This window comes from Hemibagrus wyckioides, linkage group LG15 (genome assembly GCF_019097595.1).
Source record: "Hemibagrus wyckioides isolate EC202008001 linkage group LG15, SWU_Hwy_1.0, whole genome shotgun sequence".
Taxonomy (NCBI): domain Eukaryota; kingdom Metazoa; phylum Chordata; class Actinopteri; order Siluriformes; family Bagridae; genus Hemibagrus; species Hemibagrus wyckioides.
In genome coordinates this window covers 8,510,228-8,535,824 of record NC_080724.1, presented here as the reverse complement: position 1 = coordinate 8,535,824, position 25,597 = coordinate 8,510,228, and the positions used below count along the sequence as shown (strand labels likewise).

At 37.0% G+C, this 25,597-nt stretch overlaps 1 protein-coding gene across 4 annotated transcripts; it reads right to left on the bottom strand.

Annotated features, from left to right (window-relative positions):
• Nucleotides 1-572: 572 nt before the first annotated feature.
• On the bottom strand, nt 573-23,630 carry ptpn22 (protein tyrosine phosphatase non-receptor type 22). Of its 4 annotated transcripts, none has more exons than XM_058410544.1 (29): nt 23,124-23,630; nt 16,920-17,028; nt 16,703-16,779; nt 15,768-15,863; nt 15,571-15,609; nt 15,350-15,421; nt 14,862-14,921; nt 14,570-14,769; nt 12,945-13,011; nt 12,728-12,805; nt 12,460-12,546; nt 11,713-11,834; nt 10,366-11,603; nt 10,151-10,234; nt 9,832-9,891; nt 9,215-9,319; nt 9,032-9,106; nt 8,271-8,398; nt 7,419-7,446; nt 7,249-7,296; nt 6,920-6,979; nt 6,749-6,826; nt 5,877-6,001; nt 5,466-5,493; nt 3,932-3,988; nt 3,731-3,843; nt 3,602-3,632; nt 3,388-3,453; nt 573-1,897 (listed from the first exon to the last, which is right to left on the bottom strand). In XM_058410544.1, exons 1-29 carry the CDS (start codon nt 23,223-23,225, stop codon nt 1,836-1,838), a joined length of 3,495 nt encoding a protein of 1,164 aa, XP_058266527.1. In that variant the 5' UTR covers nt 23,226-23,630; the 3' UTR covers nt 573-1,835. The 4 variants fall into 4 exon arrangements, with proteins under 4 accessions (XP_058266527.1, XP_058266528.1, XP_058266530.1 ...); XM_058410545.1 differs by having other exon boundaries at nt 3,746-3,843; XM_058410547.1 differs by having other exon boundaries at nt 14,570-14,715.
• Between the last annotated feature and the right edge of the window lie 1,967 nt (nt 23,631-25,597).

The following is a 25,597-nucleotide window of genomic DNA, read 5'->3' as shown; positions in this document are numbered from 1 at the left end:
TTTTTTTTGTTTTTTTTTTTTTTTTAATTAGCTTATACAAATGATAAAGATCAGTGCAGGATTTAGCACTCTGGCTGAAAACTCACCAACCTTTGACTGCAGACACAGATGGGAAAAAAATAAATAAATAAATAAATAAAAAGATTTATGTATTTACATTAAAGCAACAAAGATTTGTTGTGAACCAGGTACAAATCATTTGGCTATGGATCAATGACTTTTGGGGGTTTTTACAGGGACAAAAAGAGACAATTGTCACTGTTGACCGTTATGTCCTTGTGGTGAAATAACATTTATTCATCAAGTCGTTCTGTAATTAAATACAGATGTACACTTGTATTGCACAAATCTAACAGACCATAATGTGCTCAGAAACTTCTTTCTTTTAAATTAGTTTCAGATACTCATGGATACATTGATACCGTTACCAGTTTGTTGGTCTGATTCCCTGCTCGTTTACTCAGGTGCACGTGACATCTGATATGACGTGCTGTGCATCGTCACGCTGATAAACAGCGATCTAGATCTAGTTGCTCATTTTAAATCAGAGCTCTTACCTTGGATCATTGAAGAAAAATTTTTTTTTTTTTAGCTGTACTGTAATTGCTGACCGGTGATGATGTCACTCAAGTCACAAGAACAACAAAATCGTTTCCTCGTGTGGATGTGAGGATATTCCATGACCATGATACCGTTATTCATTATCTACATACATTCATATAGATTTTTTTTTTTTTTTTCTTTTGTTAGGAAAAAGTGAAAAAAATAATTCCTGGAAAAGATTCTTAAAACCATAGCATAGTTTTTTTTGTTTTTTTTTTTAAAACAGACAAAACTGTATTTGTACATTGTAAATTAATATCATAATTTAATACTTGCACTTCCGTCGGCATTAAATTGCTTAAATTACTCGTTCCATTCCACTTCTAATTTGCATATACATGTAAAAAAAAAAAACACCCCTCAATTTATGCTATTTACACACACAACAAATGAAATAAAATTAACACGAATCAAGCATACAAAAAGTTTGTTTTTCCGGTTCGTACCAGTCTGGATTTTCCATTCAAGCTAGTAGTCACCCAGGCAGTCCACACTGCTACAACCCTGTCATATATGAATATACTGAGAAGTTATAGTGCAAATGACCATCCACGTGGTAGCATCCACGTTACAAAGCAATGCAGCAGTCCTTCGGTTGGTCCTGATTGTCTAACAGAAGAGGATCCATCAGTAGTTTGAAAGCTAAAATCACTCGCTAATTTACGCTTTTATAAATTGAACATATAAAAAGAACGAAACCAAAAAAAAGGACTGTTTTTGATAACAGCTGCAATGAAAAAAAGAATGATGAATGAGCAGGTAATAAAGGAAAACACTTCTATGCGGAGTTACGGAGCTACTATGGTGACCTTTTGCTTTTTTTTTTTTTTTAAATAAGGTGTGGTCACAGATTCGTATATCAAGGCCACAAGATTCTCTTCATTTCCACAAAGTACTTGTGTCAACTACTGAGACACAGAAAAGCTTTTCACTTTCCCTTTCAATCAGTTTGAACAATACCTCTTGCAATGATTTGTGGGATTTTACCTGAGCCCCATGAAAAGCCACTATATAGTAAATATAGAGCATTTTTCAGTGAGAATAACCGCCTGAGTTATTGACCAAAAAAAAGCCAATTTCAATAACACTTGTATCCAATGAGGTTCATTCATTAATTAATCCCTTTTTCTTGTTTGTCTTCTGGTATATCAGTCATTTTTTCCATCAAGCTGATGTAGGCAGGCATCACCATAGCCACTGACCACCATGAGGCATTTCCTGTTCTGTCTGATTTACACCCATGTTTCAGGCTGCCCCCTGGGTCCTTTGGGTTTCCCAAAACGTGTTCCAAAACCTACAGAAACAAAAGCAGACTTTTTATGTTCACACATATTCACTTAACAGATGTTTTCATTTATTACTACAGTGATTTCAGTGGACCAAAGAGTAACTGACTAGAAACAGGAGCTAAATAATTGATGCAGGAACACATTGACAGAGGATTATTATTGCTCTTTGGCTTGTCAGTGCAATTCACATTTATTTCAACAGTTCAGTTAACAGCTTTATTTTGATCCCTAAAGCAAGCCAGAGGCGACAGAGGAAACCTTGAGAGGAAACCTCGCCTGGGCAAAATAGAAGGATTATAAATCATTACTCTTCCATGAGTCCTAGGATCAAATCTACAGTATCCTGGTGAATCATGTGAGGGGTCCATATTGAACCATCCACAGAGGTATGTTTTTAAAGAGGTTAATATCAAGCTACAGTAAAATGACATCTAATATCTTGTGAACCTTTCATTTAAACTAAACTTTCAAACAATTTAAAATACACTACAGGGACAAAAGTTTGTGGACGACTAACCATCACACTCATGGTTCTTCTCCCAAAACGTTGATACCACACAAATATATAGAATGTCTTTGTATGAAGTAGCATTGCAATTTCCCTGAATCTGTTCCAGCCTTGTCTTTCAAGTGGTTTGAGAAAGAAGGAGTGGAAGAACTCGAGGGTCCTGGACAGATCCCTCATCTCAACCCCACTGAACACCTTTCGAATGAACTGGAATGCCAACTGCACCACAAACCTTCTCACCATCTCAACATCAGTACCTGATCTCACTAATGCTCTTGTGGCAGAATGAACACAAATTCCCACAGCCACACTCCAACATCTAGTGGAAAGCCTTCCCAGAAGAGTGGAACCCATTATAACATTATGGGGATTCAATCTGGAATGGGATGTCCCAAAAAGCACATATAGGTGTGATGATCAGTTGTACGCAAACCTTTGGCCATATAGTGTAGAGTCTGGTTCTAAAATCCAGCCAAATGACAAGCCTCAGTAGTTTTAACTGTCACTATATTTACAACATTATGGTCTCTCATGCTTTACTGCCTAACTCTAAAACATCAAGTACCAAAGTGAGCCCTGCTATATAAATGGTTAGTGCGTCTTATTCTGTACAGGGTTGTTGGCTCTCCATAACAGGGTGAGGAGCTTGGTGATCCACTAGTATAACCCCTGTGCAGTATCAGGTACATCCCACTAGATGGAGATCTCAAGCCATACCAAGGAACCATAGGGAAGATCATATTATAATAAGATTTAACTTGGGAACATCAGGAAAACCCCCAGAGGAGCTGGAATCAGTGAATGGGGATAGAGATGTCTGGGCTGACCTTCTCACCATGTTCCATCACAATTCAGACCAGGAAGTGTTTTTTCTTGGGTTATTAATGCTGAAGATCTTTCAATCATAAATATTCCAGTAAAGCACATTTTGGCAGTACATTGGTTTTGAAGAAAAAGGTACATTGATTTTTAGGAAAAAGTTCTTACTGAATATGAATCCTGCAGCAGCTCCATGGTTCGGTTGAACAGAAGTAGACACAGAAGCCTCTTTGGCTGTAAAGGAAACATCACATGCTTTATAGAAGCTTTATAGAACGCTAGACCTATAGATAAAACGTTCTTAGAAATAAACATTTACAAATTCTACCATTTTAATAGTAGAATAGAAAGTTGAAAGGTGATTTATTCTCACAATACTCACTTTTCTGCTTTCCTTTCCACAACCTCAAACTCTGTAAGGAGCAAAGAACATAATGCTTTATAATCGCCATACATGGTTTTGCCAATCTACAGCTTTTCATATGGTGATCACTACATTTCTGGAACACACATCAAACAAGAGAACCTTGGTCCTGCACTTTTTGGGGAGCGATGTCTTCTCGGGCTGCTCCACTGCAGGACGTCTGCTGTCTAATGATGTCTGGTCTTGTGCTCTAGATAATACTTCAGGGGGAAGAAAACAATAAAAGTATGTGGAGCTGAGCCAGGAAGAAAATAAAACAGATTGTCAGTTGAGAATTGTTTCAGTTACCAGGCTCTGCTGAAGCTCCACCATCTGGATCAGGCAGAGGAACCACAGATAAACAATCTGCAGAAGGGAACACAACACATACTTTAATGACTCAGGCACGAATAAACAGGCAGAAAATGTATAATATTTTTTTCTAATGTTAAGATAAGGACACCTAAGATAAGGAAATCTCAGGAAGCCTCATCCGCTCCAGGCTTATGATTGAGTTAGTCCTCCACAACTCTTTCTCTCTGACTAGAATCTGCCTCAGGTGTAAATCACACTGGATATAATGTTGCTAGATACAGTATATACAAGTAAATGATTTTGAAGAATAAGTTTATTTGGCATTGTTGGATTCTCGATTCAAATTGGCCTGAAGGTGTTAATCTAAATTTCTGACCATAGTTCCAGCTACATGGTGTAGAGTAATGCGTTCATTCTCAAACCTTATTGTTTCTATAGTAACAACTTACACACAGATTTGTATGGAGAACTCTCCACATACACTGACATGGTAAAGTTTGCATTTGAGGAAGGAGTCTCCAGGATCTATGCTTTGGAACAGTCACCTATAAAGCTGTTCCTTTAATTATTATTATTTTTAACCCACAAGAAATTCTTCAGGGATCTGAACTGGCTGTTTTTTTCTCCTGTACCATGACAAGCTGTGGTTTTTTTTGGTTTTGTTTTGTTTTATTAACTTCATCAGAAAAGAAAAAAAGAGACTGGTGAGGGATAGATGCTATGACAGCAATGATAACAGGAACTAACTTGCAAATTGTCCATAATGTAAATATAAACGGATAAAAGAGTATGATGTGTAAATTATACACACATATATATATATATATATATATATCCAATACAATATTAGGCAGGTGGTCATAATGTTATGCCTGGTCAGTGTATATATACAGTATATATATTATTCTCCATTCTGTACTGTACAATTATACATCATATTCTATTAACTCTTATTTGAATTAGTTCTATTTCTTCGTTTTATCTTAATGTAATCTAATCTTAAATTTCATTTATTTGTATGCTGTATATAACTGCGCAAGAGACAAAAAAATCTTGAACTTTGAATCGGGAGAACATGTTGTTATAGGAAAATATATAACAGCAACTCGACACCACCACATCAAAGATTATTTTCCCGATAGCACATACACTGTCATCATTTCTTCCTAAATTCACTCTTCTGAATGTGAAAACTGGGTACGTAATATGTAATGAATATGACAACACATTATGAAACCAAGTGATGCAAATTAAGATGTGACTCAGTATGATGTATAATATTCAAGACATGAATCTTGTGGATCTTGACTCATTATGGCATGTGTTCTGCAGTACCTATTCTAACCGGTTAACTTCTGAAGAATCAAAAGAATAAAACAATGGCGTGGCAAGTGAAGTATAAAGGTTTTACACAGAGCTACTTAAATACAGTATTAATTCAGTCGCTTCAGTCAGGAGGCACATGTTCTTTGGAGCTGTTTGACTAATTTCACTTTAGTGGAAATTGTGACTCAGTGGAAATGCCTACCTTGTTTTGAACTTTTCACTTTAACGCTCTGTAGGAAAACAGAAACACACACAAGTATATGCTTAGAAAACATGAAGCAACAGACATATGTGAATCATTCAGCACATTTAGAACGAGCTTGTTTTCTTCACAGCTGAAGAAAAAAGTATAAAAGAAGTGTGAAGGCTTTATACTTAAAAATCTTAAATAGGATTGAGGCTGAGCGTTCCAAATGAGGCTGCACTGATGATGCTACGTTGCTTTTTGGATCAAATTATTGCAATGAGTATTACATTATTTTCCACATTGTTAGCAACTTTCAGGACGTAACTAGGATTAGAATTGCAGAATCAGGAATGTTGCTTTAGATGCAGTGTCTGCAATTTTCTACACAAAAATCCATATCTAAGAAATAATAGACATATGAATCACCCTGCTTCTGGACATCACTTCGTATGATGGCCTGGCCTGGGAGTTTCCTGCCCACTCAGATGACATTCCCAATTTGTGCTTTTGCTGGACTGTATCATCCTGACAGGGGGCGCTGTTGCTCTGAGCTGTAATAAAGTGAAGTGTGAGTACATTAGGGTCCCGTGGAAGCTTTTAAAATCAACAAGTTGATCAGAATCACACCCATGACATGTTTGATTCCACTTAACTGTTTCTCGAATCTATTTGGGGTCACATCTACATGTGGCCATTTTTCCATATCTTTATTCCATGTCTACGTTAACACGAGCGATTCTGTGATTGTGGTGTCGTTACAAATACGTCAAAAATGATAAGTAAATAACTTAATAATATCATTTAACATTAATAAATCCACCCACAGCATTTTCTAGGAGCCATCTATTAAAGGTTATGAAAAATGTACATTTTGGTTCCATGGCCTTTTACTCAGCCCTGTTACCTTAAGAAATCCACCACTAGGAAATATTTGGTCACATGTTTAACAGGAAGAAAAGTTTTTTTTTTTACTTTCGAACATATTAATGAGGTCACATTGAAAACAAAGCCCCGTAATGTTTTTTAATTCTTTTTTTTTTTTTTTTTTTTTTTACGAAGTAAGTAAATCATTAAAATATTAAAATATTATAATATAAAGAACCTGTATTCAAAGATACCTTATAAAATCTAGTTAAACTTTTTTGGTTAGACATTTTGCTTTATGGTTTTATAAAATAAAATGACAAATTTGTGATTTTTGTAATGGTTCAAGGCATGTTTTCCTATATTCAATATTGAAAATTGCTCAAAGTCACAAGACCGAAAGATGAAATCACTGGTATATAACCTGATCGTACCTTCTTCAGTGACTACGATGTAAGATTCTGGGGTTCTTCTAGGGAGTGGAGGAGTAAGAGAAGCTTGTGTATTTGAAGCTGAAAATGCAAAGAAGGACAAGAAGTTGAATTAGGAAAGGAAAATGACTTTAAATAATGATTATGTTAGACACAGATAAAATTCCACTGTACCTTCCATCAGGAAAGAATCAGGTGTGCGATCAGAAGGAGGAGTGAGACTCATGGTACGTTCTGTGAGAGATCGATGAATAAGTTCAAGAATCAATCACATTATATTTGTATAGCACTTTTATTAAAAGACATGGTCACAAAGCTGCATCTAGATGTATATTTAGAATCTTAGTGACCTCACATGGGGTTTTAATCACTACTTTTTAAAGGTGTAGAGAGACAGAAGTGGTTTAAACAGAAATTCCTTGATTTTCTCACAAGCCACACATGAAGGATGTTGTTCAGGTATTTGGTATTTATGGAAACACATCTGGAGAAGTTTGTTTTACCTTTTGAAGGTATGTGATCTGGAGCAAAAGAATGGATGTTGACTGGAACTGGAGGGAAAGGAGACCACAGCTTTGGTTAGGATTTTTGTTGCAGAGTAAGGCAGACTCTTTCACACCATCGCATTGCTCTTTATGTGTTTTGTAACATGATATACATTTATTGGACTCACCATTAAGTGACAGTCTAGCTTTTAAACTCTGTAGGGGAGAAAGTATATATCTGTGAGTCTACTGTGTAAGGGATACCTTTACATTCACATCTGAGCATGTCGTAGCAAGAGGTTTTAGAATTTCAGAATTAGACCTATGCATATTTGTGAGCCAAGCAACATGGCCTTAATGAGATCAAGCACATCAACATAAAGACTTGTGACTAATTGGTAAAGTGTTGGGTAACTACAGGCCACCCAATCAGCTTCAGTACACTACTACTGGAACGATTAACAGCATTAACAGCAGGTGAAGTGAACTGATTATCTCTTGGGATATATTAGGCAGCAAGTGAACATTTTGTCCTCAAAGTTGATGTGATAGAAGCAGGAAAAATTGGCAAGTGTAAGGATGTGAGCGAGTTTGACAAGGGCCAAATTGTGATGGCTAGACGACTGGATCAAAGCACCTCCAGAACTGCAGCTCTTGTGGGGTGTTCCCGGTCTGCAGTGGTCAGTATCTATCAAAAGTATCCTTTAAGTCCTTTAAGTTCTCTAAGTATCCTTTAAGCCCTGTAAGTTGCACCTTGCATCTTACAGGACTTAAAGGATCTGCTGCTAACATCTTCATGCCAGATACCACCGCACACCTTCAGGGATCTAGTGGAGTCCATGACTCTACAGGTCAGGGCTGTTTTGGCAGCAAAAGGGGGACCAACACAATATTAGACAGATGGTCATAATGTCATGCCTGTTCAGTGTATGCTCTCAGAGTATTGTATATGAATGCATTTCATAGAAACATCAAACATTTCCCTACATCCCAAATTCGAATGTCTTGTTATGAATCCTTATTATTTAAATCCTACTGACCTTGCTCCTGGACCAGGATCTCTTAAAGTCTGGCACCTCCAAGTTTGAATTTCCAGACCATTCAGATGATTTCCCGACCCTGAGAACTGTTTCCTGGGGCTTTTCTTGTACTGCATTCTGTAATAAATCTGTTAGGAGGCAAATTATTTCAATTATTTAACATTCACCAGGCACTGATATTTAAGTAATATCTGTACGTTCATGACATTATCCAACCATGGTCCAATTATCCAATTATGGTGTAGTAAAATGCATAAAAATGATGCATAAAAATGCATAAAATCATGTAAATACAGGTCAAGATGATTATTGATTATTGGTGGTTTGAATATTTCAGAAACTGCTGATTTCGAGTCGGTGGTAATTCTGTTAGCAGCAACACCTTGCTGATAAGAAACATCTGAGGCCAGACCGGTTCAAGCTGGCAGAATGCTACTGTAACTCAAATAACCTATCTTTATATCTGTGGTGAGCATAAAATAAAGCATCTCAAAATGGATGGGCAACAAAAGTAGAAGACCACAATTAGGTTACACTGATGCCAGCCATGAACAGGAAGCTAAAACAGTGGGCACAGGTTCACTGAAACTATACATTTTTAAGATCACCCAGTTTCGACTTGTATCTGTATGATTTTATGCATTGCTCTGCCTGCTTATATCGATGATTGACCAGGTGTACAGCTGTTTCCGATAAAGGGGACATGAGTAAATGCATTCAGATCTGGGACATTCAGTAGATGACACAAGGTGCATTTCTACCTTCATCATTAGCCATTTCAAAAGATTCTGGAGTTCTTTCCGGCAAAGGTGGTGCAGGAGAAGGGGGGCTTCCACCTGTTAGGAAATAGCACTCTTACTAATTTAACCAGATCCATAAGTAAAAGTATTATCTTAGTCCCAGTAATAGCATAAGTCTTTGGATAAGTATTTTCAGCCTCTTACCTCCGTTGGTTGAAAAGGTATCAGGTGGGATGACCAATGACAAGCTCTGGTCGACGTCCATGTTGGCAGTGTCACCTTTATCACCAATATCATCCACATCTGTGGCTAAAAGATACATTGCAGATTTTAAGCACAAGCTGCTACATTTGTCCATGTTAACAGTCCATGGAAATCTACAGTGAGATGGATATGTCTAGGGAACCAGTGACCGGAACAAATGCCACAGAAAATGGAAGGAAAAATTCACCCTGAACCACATGCATATTATTCTTTATAAATAAAGTTACCACCAATAGCATCCAAGTTTTTTTTTTTATTTTGTAATGAAATTAGTGGTGGCAGTGGAAATAGACCTTTCTTTAGCAAGGAGAGTGTTGTAGACATTACAGGCTTATGTCTTTTATTCAGTCTAGCTCTCTCCTATATTCATCTGTACACTCAGATCACATGAGATCCCTGAGTTTTCCTTTCCTTAAAGTGAAACCTGTAACTTTAACTTAAAAAGGGCTTTGTGGAGAATTAAGTGTATGCAGTTTAGTAGGAAATCAATACCAAACAAAATAGTATCTTAGCCACTGAAGTTCAGTTTTTAATGAAGTCCTAGATATATACTGTACCATTCAGCAGAGGTGATTCAGTTGGCAACTGAAGAGTAGGAGTGAGAATCTGAGGACGTTCTGGGGTCATAAATAAAGGAAAAGTGATAAGTACATTCTTTGACTTTTATTTATTTATTTTAAAGACTGTACATTTACCTAGTACAAACCCAGGGTTGCAAGCTTGCTTACATTTACAAGGCAGATGAGAGGTGTGGTCAAGCAAATGTTTTATAAGAAAATGTTGTAGAAGATCTTGGTAGAATTATTTCTTGCATTTAGAACAATAATCTTGGTTATAATGAGACAGTTAATCAGAATATAAAACACTTTAACTAACCTTCATTAGCCAAAATGTAGGATTCTGGGGTCCTCTCTGGTAGAGGAGGAGGACTGTCATCATCAGATATAGACGTAGTCACACCTGGTCACCGACACACAAATGCAACTGTAGTATTAGACTTATTTTTCTAGCTGATAAACCTGCCTCTGCTAATCTTCATATGAATGAAAGTTTGATCACCATGGAAAAATATGACAAATTGGTATTCTCACCCGTACAGTTGTCCTGCACTGGCAGTTCACTAGTCAAAGTGGGGCTAATGTAACAAGGGTTTTCCATGAAGAGGGGTGCTGCTTCTGTAAACTCTCTAGGCTCAGGGGACATAGCAGAATATGGGCCAAAATATGGATCCTCCACTGTAAGACAAACAGAGGGAGTCTGGACAAGTGCACCATCATTGCACATTTCTGTCTGATGTGTCCGATGTGGGCTGGACTCCTGTACTGGTGTTGGTCCAATGTAATTATTGAATTTCAGAGGGTCATTGTGCTGGTTTTGATTTGTTGTAGCAGTTTCAGGTATTTGGGGATTATGGCATCCAAGATCTTTTTTCTGAGGTCGAGGAGGTTTCGGTATCTGGGACTTTAAGTATCCAAGATCCGTTTGCTGAATTGGTGGAGGTTCAACTGTCTGAGACTTTTGGCAATCGATATCTGTTTGCTTTAGAAGAGTATGTTCAAGTATCTGTGATGTCTGATGTTCAGTATCTGTTTCCTGAACTGGAGGAGGTTCGAGTGTCTGCGACTTTCGGCATGCAAGATCTGTTTTCTGAATCCGAGGAGGTTTAGGTATCTGGGCCTTTCGGAATCCAAGATCTGTTGGCTGCACTGGAGGAGGTTCGAGTATCTGCGACTTTCGGCATCCAAGATCCGTTTGTTGCAGTGGAGGAGGTTCTAGTATGTGAGACTTGCGGTATCCAAGATCTGTTTGCTGCAGTGGTGGAGGTTCAAGTATCTGGGATTTTTGGTATCCAAGATCTGATGGCTGCATTGGTGGAGGTTCAAGTGTTTGGGATTTTTGGTATCTAAGATCTGTTGGCTGCAGTGGAGGAGGTTCAAGTATCTGGGACTTTCGGTATCCAAGATCTGTTGGCTGCAGAAGAGAAGGTTCAAGTATCTGGGATTTCTGAGGACCAAGACATGCTTCCTGAAGTGAAGGAGGTTTAGGTGTCTGGGACTTTTGGTATCCAAAATCTGTTTCCTGAACCAGATGAAGTTTAGTTATCTGGGACTTTTGATATTCAATATCTGTCTTCTGCACTTGACTTGCGGCAGTAGCCCTTGGGGAAATTTTAGACATGGCCCAGTTCTTCATGCCATTCAGCCGATCTGCTGTTGTACGTTTGGGGTCTAATGAACTGGAAGGTTGCAAATGAGGTGGTAGTGGCTGTGAAACTGCACTTGGAGCAACATGGTTGGAAAATTCTCTAGGAAATTCCTTTTCTTGATACCTGTGAAGATAATAGAATAATTGACCAAACTGCAATGTTCTCAATGAAACCTGCACATCTATGTCTCAGATCTGTACAAGATGGGAGTTGTGGCACAATGGCACAATACCTGGCGTCATAGCGTGGATGCAGTCTATTCTCTTCTACAGGCTCTATCTCTTCCTCGGACTCACTGAAGTCTGAAATCTCACTCTCACAGTCTACAGGGATGGGTGGAGGTGCAGGTGGAACCTGATTTATGTTAAAAGACAAATGCTCATCATTTGGCAACAATTTGAATTCTGAACAATAAAGAATTTTCAGAAACTTGAGTTTCTGAAAATCCAGGACAAGTCATTTAAATGTTTGATTTCATATCCTGTTTAAGTATTCCAAAGATTATGTAAAATTATATAAAAGAAAGAGCACGAGTAACATACAGCTATGGTGTACAAACCAAACCAATATAAATTGTATATTATAATGTTATCATGCCATATGTTACTAGCTAGCTGGTTTTACTCCTTTTAGAAGGACTATAGAAGCACTATAATGGCCACCATAAAGTTTGAAACCTTCCACAAAGTTAAGCTTTCCACAAAATGTTGACACAAAGTTGGAAGCCAAAGTCTGTATAAGATATCTTCGTATTCTGTAGCATTACAATTTTCCTTCATTGGAACTAAGGGGCCCAAATTTATTTCCCAACATCAGTGCCTGACTTAACTAATGCTCTTGAGGCCGAATGAGCACAAATCCCCACAGCCAGATTCCAAGATCTAGTTAAAAGTAAATATCATTGAACCTGTTTAGTTAACTGGAATTGTATTTGCTGCCATAGTTCTTCATTCACCCCAAACAACTTGGTTGATCTCACCTCTTTTTTCTTTGAGCTTGACTCCATCAATTGCAGATGCTTCTCAAACAAGAATGTAATCGCCCTGTACACCAGTTCATACTGCTCCTATAGACAAAAAAACAGAAGAAATACAACTGAGGAAACTAGGTCTGTTTCTTCATTCATTAGTGGCATCCAGGCTACCCACTGCACTGCACTATCATGTGGCCATCCACCAGGTTGAGTTTTATGCTCTAGGATAGAGCATAAAAGATAGAAGATAGAAAGAACAAAATATGATTTTTACCTTAGTCTGGACTATGGAAGGCCTCTGTGTTCTCATGTCCTGAACCAGGTCATAGATGTTGAAGTCCTCTGGTATCATCTAAAATTGGTTTAAACTGACAGGTAAATATCTAGAAGATTATTGTGGATTGATGTCAATAATTATGCCAAAATGTTTGCTCTTCTGGCTCTTTCCTGTACATCAATAGCCTATGTAGTTTAAAATCGTGTGCTCTTACTTGTTTTTTCAGTAGGTTCCAAGTGTAGTCAATGACACACAGCACCCCTGTCCTTCCACAGCCAGCACTGCAAATCCCCATGAACACCACATTAGATTAAGAACACCAACAAAATTCAATATATTGCCTAATGATTGTGTACCTAAACATCACACCCCATAGGAGCTTGTTGAACAGACAAGTTTAGTCCCTGAAGGCTTTCTACAAGATGTTGAAGTATAGCTGTGGGGCTTTGCTCATTCAGCCACAAGAGCATTAGTGAGGTCAGGCACTGCTGTCAGGTAAGGAGGCCTGGGGTGCAGGTGCCTTTCCAGTTCATCCAAATTGTGTTCGGTGGGGTTAAGGTCAGTGCTCTGAGTGGGCCAAAGGAGTTCTTCCACTCCAACTTTGTACACAAGGGCATTGTCATGCTTTGTCATGAAGAGATATTGTATTGCTACAGAATACAAAGTCAAATAATATGTATAATAAATATAATAATATAATATAATGCTGTATTTCCAACAGTTTGAGAAAGGCCCACAAAGTGGGTGTGATGGTCAGTTGTCTAGAAACCTTTCACAATATAGTGTACATTAAGACTGCACATTGCTCATGAGTCAGCAACAGAATGAAATTAGAGCAACACCCAGGAGGCAGGTTTTAAAGATAGCAGTTGCATCTCATCATGCCACTTACTTTTAAATTGGCATCATTTTAACCATAGCATTGGAAATAATGTAGTAATTGGAAGTACGTGGTAATAAATGGAACGCAGTTATGTAGTAATTTGAAGTAATGTAGTTTTCTACTGGGACTGGGTTTTTTTTTCTGCAACAAACTGTTCCATTAACTGGGACTGAAGCTGTGTCTGTCTCGTACTGGGAAGACACTCTTTGGTCATTTCAAAAGTTCTATGATTGAGGCACATGTAGAATAGAAACATTGCAGTTTCTTTAGGTATACAGACTTATATATAGTAGGTCATATAGTATAGTAAATGTCAAAATTGCGAGCAAAATTGATTATGACTACCGGGGCATTCAAATTATTATTGAGGCATCTTCTGTCTCCTCTCTCCTCTTTACAGACAAACCTAAAAAAACCACACACATTTTTTCCATCACGCTTCATAAAAGATTTGTGATGCTTTTGTATGTGTCACAAAGCCCCAGTGTAGTTACTCTTAAAATAAATTGTCAGTGATACCCTCAAGGCTTTTCATGCTGATCAGAAACTAGGACTGGAAGTCACGTGATTCTATTGAGGTTTTTTTTTTTCCAGTTCAGGTGAACAGCTTTATCAGACAAAAATCACACAGCAGAGGTCATATCAACATGCATGGCTTTATAATGAAGAACCTAAGCGATCATATGACAAAAACATTAGACTATTCTGTTGATTAGCTTAGAATTGTCAAAGCATTGCAAGCTGAGACCCTGAGTTCGACTCATGTTTCTGCACTTACTGAGAACACTGACAACTTTACATACAGCATGTTTTGGCCAACCATGTGCATGCATTTCCTGCGTGACTACAGCTCAAAAACCATATAAAGCCAGGCTCAGGGTCTGCTTCTTTTGTAACCACAAAGGGGATGTTGTTTTTTCTTCTCATTCTACATTTCATATTCAGCTATGATTCACCTGCAGTGGATGCAGAATGGCACATTGTCCTGCTTTTGGAACACATGCATATCCTGCAGCATCTCTAGAATGGGAGGGATGGAGTCTGGTACACCGTGATCAGGCCAGTTCATATAGTGCAGCTGCTTCAGTGTGCGAGATGACTGCTGGGAGAAACAGGGTTGCATATGTTTATGCTCCTCATCATGCTCTCTAGAGCACTAAATGCAAAAAAATTAGAACAATGTATCTGAGCACATCGCTCCACTGACATTCTTTTCCTAAATTTCCAACTAAAAATGCAACTACTTACATTTTTAAAAGTCACCTTCAGGCTCCTTATCAAATAGTCTCCTTTATTCTCTTCTGATTCCTGCACAAGATTGAGCAGAACATCTTCAGCAACAACTTCTTATAGTTTTCACCTCTGAGCACTGTGTTATGCATGGTGTTTAAGCCTGCATCTCTGCTTCCTAGTATACAAAATGTAGAAGTTCCCCTTTTTTTTATCTTTTAGCAGAAGTTTCAGTTCATACGCTAGTCATTACAGGTGCTAAAGTACTAAAAATCACAAAGGGCTGGACACATGAAACTGTAAATCTGCGGTGTTATTACGACTTCTGGTTTACGTTTCACTTTAAACTGACTTTAAAACAAGAGTTTCATCTCTTGTTTCTTTGAGGAACATAAAAACAGGCACTATTAGTCGTATATACTACAAAAAACGGCTCTGAGTTTTATTGCATTTCATAACACCAGGACAGGAAATGTGGTGTGAGAGAGACAGGAAGTATTACTTACACAGTATATGGTAAATGGTTCACACACAAATACATCCACCAAGGTTTCAGGCCAGTAGCGCTCACATTTTTTCTAAAAAATAAGATTTGTTTGCACTTTATGTGAATTCACAGTATTTCCCAGTGTGTTACATTAAAGCAAAAAGAGCTTTTTTATTGTTCTTTAATAAATAACAATGGTGAATGTTAGCAGAGTATGTCACAAGTATGTTGCAAGCTTACCCTTCCCATTTCAAATTCCCGGCAAGCCATTACAATGACCTGAGTGAGTGAGAGAGAGCGAGAGAGAGAGAGAGAGAGTGTTCTCATGTTTTTAATGATGCTGATCATGTAAAATAGTATAATTTTTTCCTGCAGGTAATCAGCTGATAGTAAAGGGGTCCCACACAAATTTAAAGAAATAAAAGTTAAATGCTCACCTGCACATTGTATTCCCAAAGCATCCTCCAGAAGTCCAGGACTGTGTGTGGAAGTGGGCCTTGAGTGGCAATATACTCTGTTGGCTCAAAAACTCCCTACAATAAGTTAGAAAACGATGCAGATGCAATGATTTATACCTGATACACATAAGTTGTCAATTATTATTATTATTATTATTATTATTATTATTAGTAGTAGTAGTAGTAGTAGTAGTTATTTATATATTCATTTCTCAGACTGAGACTCATAACACATTACATCTGCCTTCTTGATGTACAGTATATAATCAAAACAGGCTTTTCCACAGTTAGTTCATCTCCCTCATGATACTGGTCATCATACCTCTACTCGTCATACTGTCTTCTCATATTTGTCATTGTGACTGACTCATATTGAATATTAAACACAATCAGTTCAGTTTAATTTTATGTGTACAGCGCTTAACAAGAGCCAAAGACACATTTACATTTACATCCATGGCTTTATGGCAGATACCCTTTTCCAAACGCTTTGAAGTCTCTATCACTGAATAAATACATCAAGGTCAAGGACTAAGACTATTTTTTTGCACTGGTTTTGACGGTATGACACAAATTTCTGACTTCACAGAAATCGTTCATACGGTGATCTAGGATCAGTCACTTTTTGTTTTGATGTAAGTTTCTATCAAAGACATGGTTTCTTGTCTAAATGTGGTTAATAATGACATTGCGTGCAAAAATGATGAAGCGTTTACCTCAAAAATGTGCCACTTTCAACAAGCAAAATCGGCTCTGTATTTAATTTGACGGCTGTTATATTCAAGGCTTTCAAATACGCTAAATTTGCTCTGTACTAAATTTGACAATTGCTAATTTGTTGTCGCTGTGTGATATTGTTTTGTATTAAAAGAAAAAAAGCACTTGAGTGGCGATAGTAATGTAACTCCACATACCCGGATGAAATTGGCATTGATGTAGTCCGTGTCATTTTTTGAGGTGATTAATGAGAGTTTCACTCTGCTGTGGTCAACTGTTGAAGAAACACAATCAGTGAACTTTCTTCACCATGCTCAGGAAGGGAGAGAGTGGTCATGTGCTCACAAGCAGTGTTAGCGATTCACAATGAGCGCCTACGTCAGTAATAGTAGCGAAAGAGGGTTCTTTACTCACATGGAACAATGTCCTTGTATCTGTTCTTCTTCACGTTCTCCTGCCTATCAGCAGCCTTGGTGGAGTAGGTCTTCTCAGTGCGGTATTTAGTGGACTGCCTCTTCAGTCTCTGATTATATTGAGGCACAAAAAAACAAAAACAACGCACAAGTTTTATTAGCTCAATGTCTTATCTTTTACTTAGCTACATTACGTTTTATTTAGCTCTAGTCCCATTTGTGTTAACCTAGTTATGCTTTACTTAGTTAGCAAAGTTTTTCGGTAGTCTTTTCTTTTAGTATTTAGCTTATTGATGTTTTATTTAGCTTAATTATGTTTTCCTCGACTTTAGTGTTGCTTTACATAGCACAGTTATGATTTTACTATGTTTAGTCCAGGTTTATTTAGCCGATAAATATTTTACTTATATTAGTTTCTTTTACTTAGCTTTGTTATATTTTACATAACTAAATTGTGCTGTATTTAGTTTAGTTATAAGTAGTAGTTATAAGTATTAGTCATGTTTTAATTACCTTAGTCACATTGTTTCAAACTGACATGAATGTTTATTTACTTTAGTTTTACTTAGATTGGTTTTGTTTTACTTAGTTATGTTTGATAATGTTTTGCTTAGCTTAGGAAAGTTGTACATAACTTAGTAAAGTTGAACAAGTTTAACAAAGCTTATTGTTTTAATTAGCTTAAATACATTGCATATAAACACCAGGCATGTTTCACTTACTTGCATTTTACATAGCTTAATAATAGTTTACTTAGCTTAGCAAACTTTCACTCAGCTTAGTTTGGTTTTATGTAGCTTACATAAATTGTTCAAAAACAATATCCCTGGTTTCATTAGCTTAATTAATTTTGCTTAGCTATGTTTTATATAACATCTTTTCTTTTTTATTTACGACATGCGTCTTTTACTTAGCCTATTAATGTTTTCTTAACTTTCTAACATTAATCAGCTTAGTCACGTTTTACATAACTTAATTATTTTTTACCTAGGATTTATGTATTGTAGTTAATCTGCATGTTTTATTCACCTTAGTTACGTTTTGCATAACTTATTTATATTTATTTTTAGTTAAGTAGTTATAGTTATGTTTAGCTTAGCAGTGTGCATGTTTTACTTACCTTAGTTATCTTTCTTAAACCCAATAATGTTTTACTTATCTTAGTTGTATTTTACTTAGCTTAATTACCCCATTAACTACCCCCCTTCTTTAAAACTATAAGCTGCTGCTTTTGATAATTACTTTTGGTAATGCTAAAGTTGTTTTTTCCTCCTTTTTAATATCTGTTTTACAATCTGCACCAGCACTCTTTCACGATTGAGGTTTGAAAGTCATGTATGTGAGATTGTGTTTGTTTTGCATAACTAAGAGCAACTGTTTCCCCTTAGTTTGTTTGTCCCGCAAGAAAAAAAAAAAGGCAATCGTAATTTGATAACTTTCCAACCACAGCTCACTTTTGAAGTAGTGCACTAAGACAAGCCGTCCTCTTAGTAAGTGGCTCTTAACCAGCAATGCAAGGCTCACTTACTGACGAAGCACCCACCATTAAACATTTATAAAGCGACTGAACTTCTTCTGGTTCTGGTTTTAGGCTCGGATCTGCATTTAAGAATATTTCATTTTTGTTTTTTTACAGAAATATGTCAAAGGCAGCAAAGATCTACATATGATCATGAACAGGTTTAGTCAGATCTGTGTGTGAAAAATCCAGTTTGGCAGAATTGTTGGCTTGTGGTTAAAGGACGCAAATTCCTCTTTGCACCAAGACACTGCATTCCAATGAGAAGGCAGCATGTTCTAGGTACACAGCATTTTTTTGCACACTCCCAAGAAACGGCAGACTCTACAGTCCCATTCGGAAAGCAGCGGCCCACTGACATGCTTCATTTTGGCCAGACAGAAGGTCTACATATACCATTCATGTTCATTTATTCCATAGCTATATTTACCCGAAGTGACATACAAATCAGACAGAGAACAATCCGAGCTAAATCAGCTCTAGTATAGAATCATGAGCCACCACTGCCAGCAAAGCAGTTTTTATTTAACAGGAAGTGATAAATGATATTAGTCGCAAAAACATGAGAAACATGGCAGACATTTCGTGGCATATATAAAAATGAGGTGAAGGTGCTCTGAGTGTGCTTTTCAAATAATGAGACGTTACTCGTGCAACATCACGTATGGGCAGAATGCCTGTTAACATGAACAAGTCTTAAATGCTCTAAATCTTTGTACTAACTCTTCTTAATTAGTGTATCACTATTAAAGAGTCTCAGTTGCTTTGAATGATGTGTAAATTAGCTTATAATTGACATCTTTTTAGATTAAAACTTCATCAGGACTTTCTAGAGGCAGAACCGATGCTGAGGTTCTCCAAGATGTCTCCAACTGGTTGATTTAGATTTTATCTGGACCAAAGACAGCTCATGAAATTCTCAGACAACATTGAAAATCTTGGAATTGTTTTCATGTTAAAGCTGGAATACAAAAGATCAGATTTTAGTCAACTTGTCCATGACAAACTAATCCATGTACATAGGAATAGGGACATAACAAATCAATTTTGTAATTCTTGTAAATACAGTCAGGTCCATAAATATTTGCACGGTGACAAAGATCTTTAGCTGTCTACCTCAGTAAACTGGTGTAAATAAATAAAGAAAACTAGCTCAACTTTAATTTAAGGATATGTCATTCAAACTTTGGAAAAAATGTCTAGGTTATATTTACCGTTCCTTCTTTTTTAAAAGGAACCAAAAGTAACTGGACAAACATTATCATAAATATTTTATTTTAAATACCTGATTAAAAATCCTTCACAGTCACTGTCTACCAGTTAATCCATAGAACCCACAGATATCACCAAATGCTAGGTTTCTTCCCTGGTAATGTTCCAACAGGTCTTGTGGCTGTCTTTAGATTCTGTATGTTTCTGAGTGCTTTGCCTTCATTTTTGCCTTCAGGAAGTGAAATGTATGCTCAATTTGATTCAGGTTAGGTGGCTGACTAGGCTGTTGGAGAACGTTCTGCTTCTTTGCTTTAAAAAAATTTGGCTTGATTTCAGATTGTGCTTCGAACTGGGTTTGCATTTGGCTGAATCTGAGAAGATAATATAGCCATATGTACTTCAGAATTCATACTGTCCGCAGTTATACCATTAACAAATACAAGGTAACCAGTTTCATTAGCAGCCATATATGCCAACATCATAAAATGAGGTTGCTTCATATCATGGGCATGTCCATGTTGTGCACTTCTCCATAATCTTTTCTGATTAATCTATCACTCTGGTACAAGTTGAACTCTTGATGGGATGTTCCAGGACTATACAGGCTTTTATTTTTGGTATCTGTACTTTGGAAGTAGCTCCATACTTTGGTGAAGGCTTCTCCTGACTGTTGACTATGACACAGATATGCCTACCTCTTGGTGTTTTTTGTCTGGCCAACTGTCATTAAAGGGTTATTCTTTTCTATTTATCCAAGGAAAGAATTCTTCTTCCACCACAGTTGGTTTCTTCTGGGACTTTTGGCGTTCTTGAGCTCACTAGCATGTTCTTTCATTTTAAGAAGTTGTTTGATTTGTTGATTTGGCCACAACTAATGTTTTTGCGATCTCTTTTGTTATCTCTCTGATTAGTTTGTTTTGATTTTTTAACCTAATGATAGATTGCTTCATTGTCTTTGAGAACTCTTTGGACTTTATTATTGAGAGTTAACAGTAACAAATGCAATTCTAAATGAAAATATTATACTTGAAATCAACTCTAGATCATTTATCTGCTTCCTTGTGTAAGTGAAATAATGAGTGAACAACACACACCTACACAAATACGTATAGACCTGACTGTACTTCGAAGATTCTATTTTTTGCAGATAATATAATTTATAATGAAAACTTGTATTAAATTAGAAAAGAAGGCATTTCACCAGGCTCTGAAAACTCTATATCTAGATTTTTTTGATAAAAATCTATAACAGGCTAAACTAATATGTCCATTAAGATATCTTGGTTGATAGTGCAAATGTGAAATTCAAGTCCAACGACAAGCAGTATGTCAGTGACCACACTAGTCACTGCTAATTCTGTCCTAGGATGCTTCCTGAAAAGAGAGAGACAATTTCTAAATAAAGTCTTCTTAGAAAATAGAAAACATCATAACTGCTGGGCAGTATTTCCCTTGAGAACATTGGCTGTCTTTACAGTTTGCTACTTAGCAAAATAGCCCAAGCTGAGAGACAAGAGACCAAAGACACTCTTTGTTGTCTGCTGGCATTCTTTCATGTCTGCAGCTCATGAACCATCCTTTCAAGGGTCTAAACGCGTCTCTTAGGAGGTGAAATGGCAGTATGTGTTAAGTGATTTGCTTCTGTTCAATATATTGCAAGAACTGCTTTTCCTTTTTAATTTAATTTACTTTGTACTGTCTAGAGTACAGATGCTTGTCTTTAAATCCATTTACTGCCTTTCTTTATGAGCAAAATAGAACAACTGATGATTCGAATATAAGGAGCTAAGAAAAACATCGTCTTAGAAAAGGAGCATGCAGAAAGAACATCCAAGTCCATGTTAGCTTGTCCTACATCTTATTGAAAGTAATTTCTGGAAATATTATTAGGAATATATACAGATAAGTGACAAATTAAAGGAAAAAAGGACAGAAAGTGTCTTAGTAAATGTCATGATGCACTAGAATAGCTTTACTGTGCCTAGGACCAATATTATACATTTCTTTTCGAGGATGAACATGATCTTCTTCCAAAAGACATAAAAGCTGTCACCCATAAGTGTTTGGTTGAACTGAGATCTGGTTATAGCATTTAATGTATATTATTTTTTTCCATCCTCCTGTGGTGGAGACTTCCTGAAAAAGAGCACAGCCACCTGAATAGGGGGAAAGGTGATCAATCAAAAGAACGTCTGAGGAACGTCTGAGCAGTTTCTCACTGTAAGAGAGACACCATTTTATTCCTTTCATTTGTCCCTCGTCTGAATGTCAGGTCTTTTGTAATGAACTGAACTGTTTTATTTGTCTTAGTTGTCATTAGTCAGTGGGACATTTGATGCAGTACAGGACTGTTAGGAAAAATGTGTTCATATAAGTGTGAAACAGTGAGGATAAGAGAGACAATTTATGTATTTGCATATTTATGCATAAAACGTAGTCTAACATAAATGTGTATTTTGTATAATATATATAAATGGTCTTTCTCTTATCAACATCTCCTTATAATTTTATTTGGAAAAAAAAAATAAAATAAAAATAAATTAAAAATACTGTTACAAAACACTGACACTGGAGACTCCTTTCATAAATGTTTTAGAAACATTTTCTTATGTTTATCAAATACCATATCAATTACTGACTTTGTTTAAAAAATAATGTTTTTAAAATGATCCATTTATCATTAGGCTAAATTCTTTGATACCTCTGTCTGCGTTACACATTCCGTTTATATAGCTTTTACCATAGAAGTGATAACGTATTCAAACAAGTCATGGTAAAAGAGCATGATTACAGCCAGACTGTCAGATCTGCTGTTAACGGAACCTAATCAGCACTGTCTGACCATTCTGATTTGAGAATTCACACTCACATTCTGGTATTAAAAATCTAAAGTTTAAATGTTTTGTTATTCAGAGAATAACCCAGAAGAGACTATAAATGGGTTAACATCCAGCAGATTTTGAATGATGGTGGAAAGAGAAGGCAAGCTTCTAAGTTCTCTTTTTTGAGACACTTCCCTCTCCCAGAAGAGGAAGTTTATGTAAAGATTGTTTAGCCACCCAGTTAGTCACCAGCTGGCTAGTTTTAACTGATTTCTGAATATTGTTTCCCTTTTGGCCAGTTATTTGAGCCTGACATAACACTATCACGACTGTCTGCTTGGCAACACACACACACACGTTTATGAATTTCAAATATCTAGTTGTAGGAAGTCAGTACAACCGGACTTATCTCCATTTATCAGAGCTGAACTGGTGGTTAATATTCTAAAGCAAATATTGTTGTCTTGACTGCTCGACAAACACTGTCACTGTCTCTCAAGCTTCGCTGATCAAATATCAAGTGATCACACCATTGATTCTAATGGTTCTGTTGTATGTAACCTGTCTTTTTAAGCCCCAGCTGTGTGACACTTTCATTCCACAGGCTATCAACAATCAACCGTACAATCAACAGGTATTGAAATGAACTCACCAAGAACTCAACAGCGTAGGCACTATCTTCATGAGCCGATGTGGCCTCTTTGCTGGCAAATTGGGTCAGGAAGCTCCTCAGGAGCTGAGCTTGGAGTTCCATGTTGAAGCAAGTCCCCCAGCAGTGCCCTCTGTCATGTCACATGGCTTTGAAGGCCCCAGTGGCTTGAACTCTCGTTGTTTCTTGCTGTCTCTCTCTCTTTCTTTTTCTTTCTCTGTCTCTGTCAAATTTTCTCGCTCTTTATCTTTCTTACACTCTCTCCTTTTCTCTTTCACTCAGCCTTTCTGGCATCTTTCCCTTCAGCTGAGATGTTGCCTAAGTATGAGGAACCCGAGTGCAAAAGCACTCTAGATGGGCGTCACGGAAGCTTGTCAACGGGTTTCTGTGGTCAGAATAAAAATACCACCAATGTTCTCATCTCTGCCTGTTTCTTGCTAACTCTTCTCTCACTTTGCCTGTCTCACTCACTATTTTTTCTGCTCTCTCTCTCTCTCTGCCCCCCCCCCTCTCTCTCTCTGCCTCTCTCTCTCTCTCTCTCTCTCTCTCTCATTTTGTCCAACTCATAATCTGTGCTACTGGGTCCTAGAGCCACCCTTGCACAGGAAGCATGCAGTGGGTGTGATTTTGTTTTTGTGTCTAAGACAGAGCGTGCAATAGAGAGAAGGAATCTTACACTGCTATGGCACTCGGCAGGCAGCTGAAGTTGCACGGCCTGTTGGACGACACTCAGGGTGCTCTAGGGTGACATTCAGGGTGTAACTGAAGTAGGAACATTTTTAAGTGTGACAGATGGCTGCAATAGATGTCATTGTTTTCCCAGCTACCATACATTTAAAATACGATCATAGGGCGAGTAAATGGTTGCTTATGTATTTGGGTAGACAAAAAAAACATTTCAGCTTTATGTAGCAGAAAGTCTGACTGACTAGGCCTGAAGTTTTGTACGGCTACCAAAATCTTTTTTTTGGCTCCATCTAGGGGGTATTTATAGAAGTTACTCATAGTTGAAGAATTTTAGTTCCATATTCAAACATGTACATTTTTTTGAAAATGCTTGTTGGGGAAAAAAGCGGAGAAAAAAATGATAGCATCTGTCCAAACATGAATGTACTTGTTTTTTTCACTGTTTACTTTTTTGAAATATATACACAAAAATATATACAATCCACTGGACAAAACCAAACACTAAAAATTTTCTAAACACGAACCAACTAAACCAATCAAGTGAAAAATTCAGGTTCACAAAAATTCATTTGTGTTGAACCACACCAGTGCAGTATGCCTAGAATCGTGTCAGAATGTGAACTTCTACCACAGTCTCAAATCTCTTGCAGATTTGAACAGGGATTTTGTCTAGATAATCAGTATGTATCAATCTTGACCTCAACCAATTTCCCAGTTCAGAGTGATAAAAAGCTTTCTCACAACACAATGCTACCACCACCATGTATGATGTTCTCAGGGCGATGAGAAGAGTTATACAGCTCTTTCTTATTTATTTTTTTTTCGTTTCTTATGTTTTGTTTCTTACAGGCTCATGTTTTGGTGAGATGAACAGTTTTGTTTCATTTTTTGGGAACTGCTGACAATATTTCTCCTAAATTCAAAATATAACTATTGTTATTTAGAGTGTATATTTAAAGGAATTGAGAACATCAAAATAACCCAAGATCATGCAGTATTTGCAGAGCTTTAATAACTCAAATAAAACAAAATGCAAATAATTTGTAAACAAACTATGTTAATGCTTTGGCGAAATAACATTAAGAAATCAGTATTTGGTGGAATAACCCTGTTTTGCATGCGTTTTGGCTCCATGCTCGCCACCAGTTTTTCACATTGCTGTTGGGTAACTTTATACCACTCTTTTTGCAAAAACAGCTCAGCTTTGTTTGATAGTTTGTGATCATCCATCTTCCTCTTCATGACATTCCAGAGGTTTTCAATAGGGTTCAAATCTGGAGATTGGGCAGTGGTCTCTTAATTTTTTTCCAGAGCTTTATGTCTGCAATAGATAGCACTTTGTGCCAGGGCCAATAATTTCTATTTTGGTCTGATCAGACAGAAGAATCCCTCCTACATGCTTGCTTTGTCAAATGGCATTCATTTCATAGACCATTTTCATAATGATGGAATTTTATATATATATATATATATATACTACCAGTCAAAAGTTTGGACACACCTTTTAATTCAATGTTTTTGTTTAGAGATTTATTTTCTACATTCTAGAACAATACTGGAGATTTCAAAACTATGAAATAACACACATGGACTTAAGTAATCCATATGTAATGACAAAAAACAACAGTCAGTTGTTATTTTAAGACACGAAGGTCAGGTGTTCTGGAATAGTTCTTGCAAGAACAGTATTGTCAAGTGCATTTGCAAAACCCATCAAGCACCATGATGAAACTGGCTCACATGAAGACCATCCCAGTAAAGCAAGACCAAAACTTACCTCTGCTGCAGAG

What these genes read in the sequence shown, in the direction of transcription:
- ptpn22 (XM_058410544.1), bottom strand. Translation starts at nt 23,225, where the DNA reads ATGGAACTCCAAGCTCAGCTCCTGAGGAGCTTCCTGACCCAATTTGCC. An exon ending in AGATCACATACCTTCAAAAG is followed by an intron (nt 6,980 to 7,248) that starts GTAAAACAAACT and finishes GATCTCTCACAG; the next exon opens with AACGTACCATGAGTCTCACT. An exon ending in GTGGAAAGGAAAGCAGAAAA is followed by an intron (nt 3,454 to 3,601) that starts GTGAGTATTGTG and finishes TTTCCTTTACAG; the next exon opens with CCAAAGAGGCTTCTGTGTCT.